The sequence below is a fragment of the Penaeus japonicus genome, unplaced genomic scaffold (assembly GCF_977035675.1).
Source record: "Penaeus japonicus unplaced genomic scaffold, GWHDUDI00000001_assembly GWHDUDI00000032, whole genome shotgun sequence".
Taxonomy (NCBI): Eukaryota; Metazoa; Arthropoda; class Malacostraca; order Decapoda; family Penaeidae; genus Penaeus; species Penaeus japonicus.
Genome location: NW_028234434.1, coordinates 16,319,224 through 16,319,974, shown reverse-complemented (window position 1 = coordinate 16,319,974; position 751 = coordinate 16,319,224). Strand labels below are relative to the sequence as shown.

Here is a 751-nt window from a genome sequence, read left to right as displayed (position 1 = left end):
GATGACAGTCTATATCATCGCTGTTAGAGATATTCATGAAACTTTTGTATTAACTGTTTATGAGTACATTTAATTATGTTTTTTTATCTTATTTTTATAATCGAAGTCGCCATCTTCATTATGTCGATAAACATGTGTATTTCCTGTGTTTAGTGTCAGTCTAATGGGCTAATTAACACCGTTTCGTGTGTTATGGACATCTCACCTGTGCTCAAATTTAGGTCATAAATCTCCCTTAATTAATTGTGTTTTGGTAACGCACTAAAGGCCGTGTCATGATAGGCTAGGTCACACAGGGTCAAGGGGGCTGGACTTGCCTGCCGTTCACATGATTCCCTCTTGCAGGCGAGCGGCTGACCTCGTTCCTGGGCTGTGATTGGCTGAGCCGGGGCACGTGACCTGAGGTCGGGAAGATGGGAGAGCCGGGCCAGGGGTCAGTTCACCTGGTGCCGTGTGAGACGCATGACATAGCTCCGGCCAGCGCAGGCGTCGTGTCCCCGTCCGCCTCCACGATGCAGAAGACCTTCTACGAGACGTACCCGGCCCAGCCGCCGGCCTACACCTCCTACTACGAGAACGCCTTCAACAGCGGCTACGGATACGACATGGGCGGCGCCGCGTGTGGACAGTATTACGACGAGTATGTGGACTACCGTGCGGCGTGTGGCCTCGCCTCCAACATGATGCCCCAGCACATGGTCATGCCCCAGGGGCACCACCAGCCGGAGTACGGGGCCTACATGGCCGGGCC

The 751-nt window shown here is 53.0% G+C and overlaps 1 protein-coding gene across 1 annotated transcript in view; it reads left to right on the top strand.

The window, feature by feature from the left end:
- The first annotated feature begins 304 nt into the window (after window positions 1–304).
- Window positions 305–751, top strand: part of LOC122258364 (uncharacterized) — a 13,236-nt gene continuing 12,789 nt past the window's right edge. The window contains exon 1 of the mRNA XM_043024244.2: window positions 305–751. This exon is cut by the window's right edge and continues 317 nt beyond it. Coding sequence (XP_042880178.2) covers window positions 414–751 — 338 coding nt within the window. The 5' untranslated portion in view covers window positions 305–413.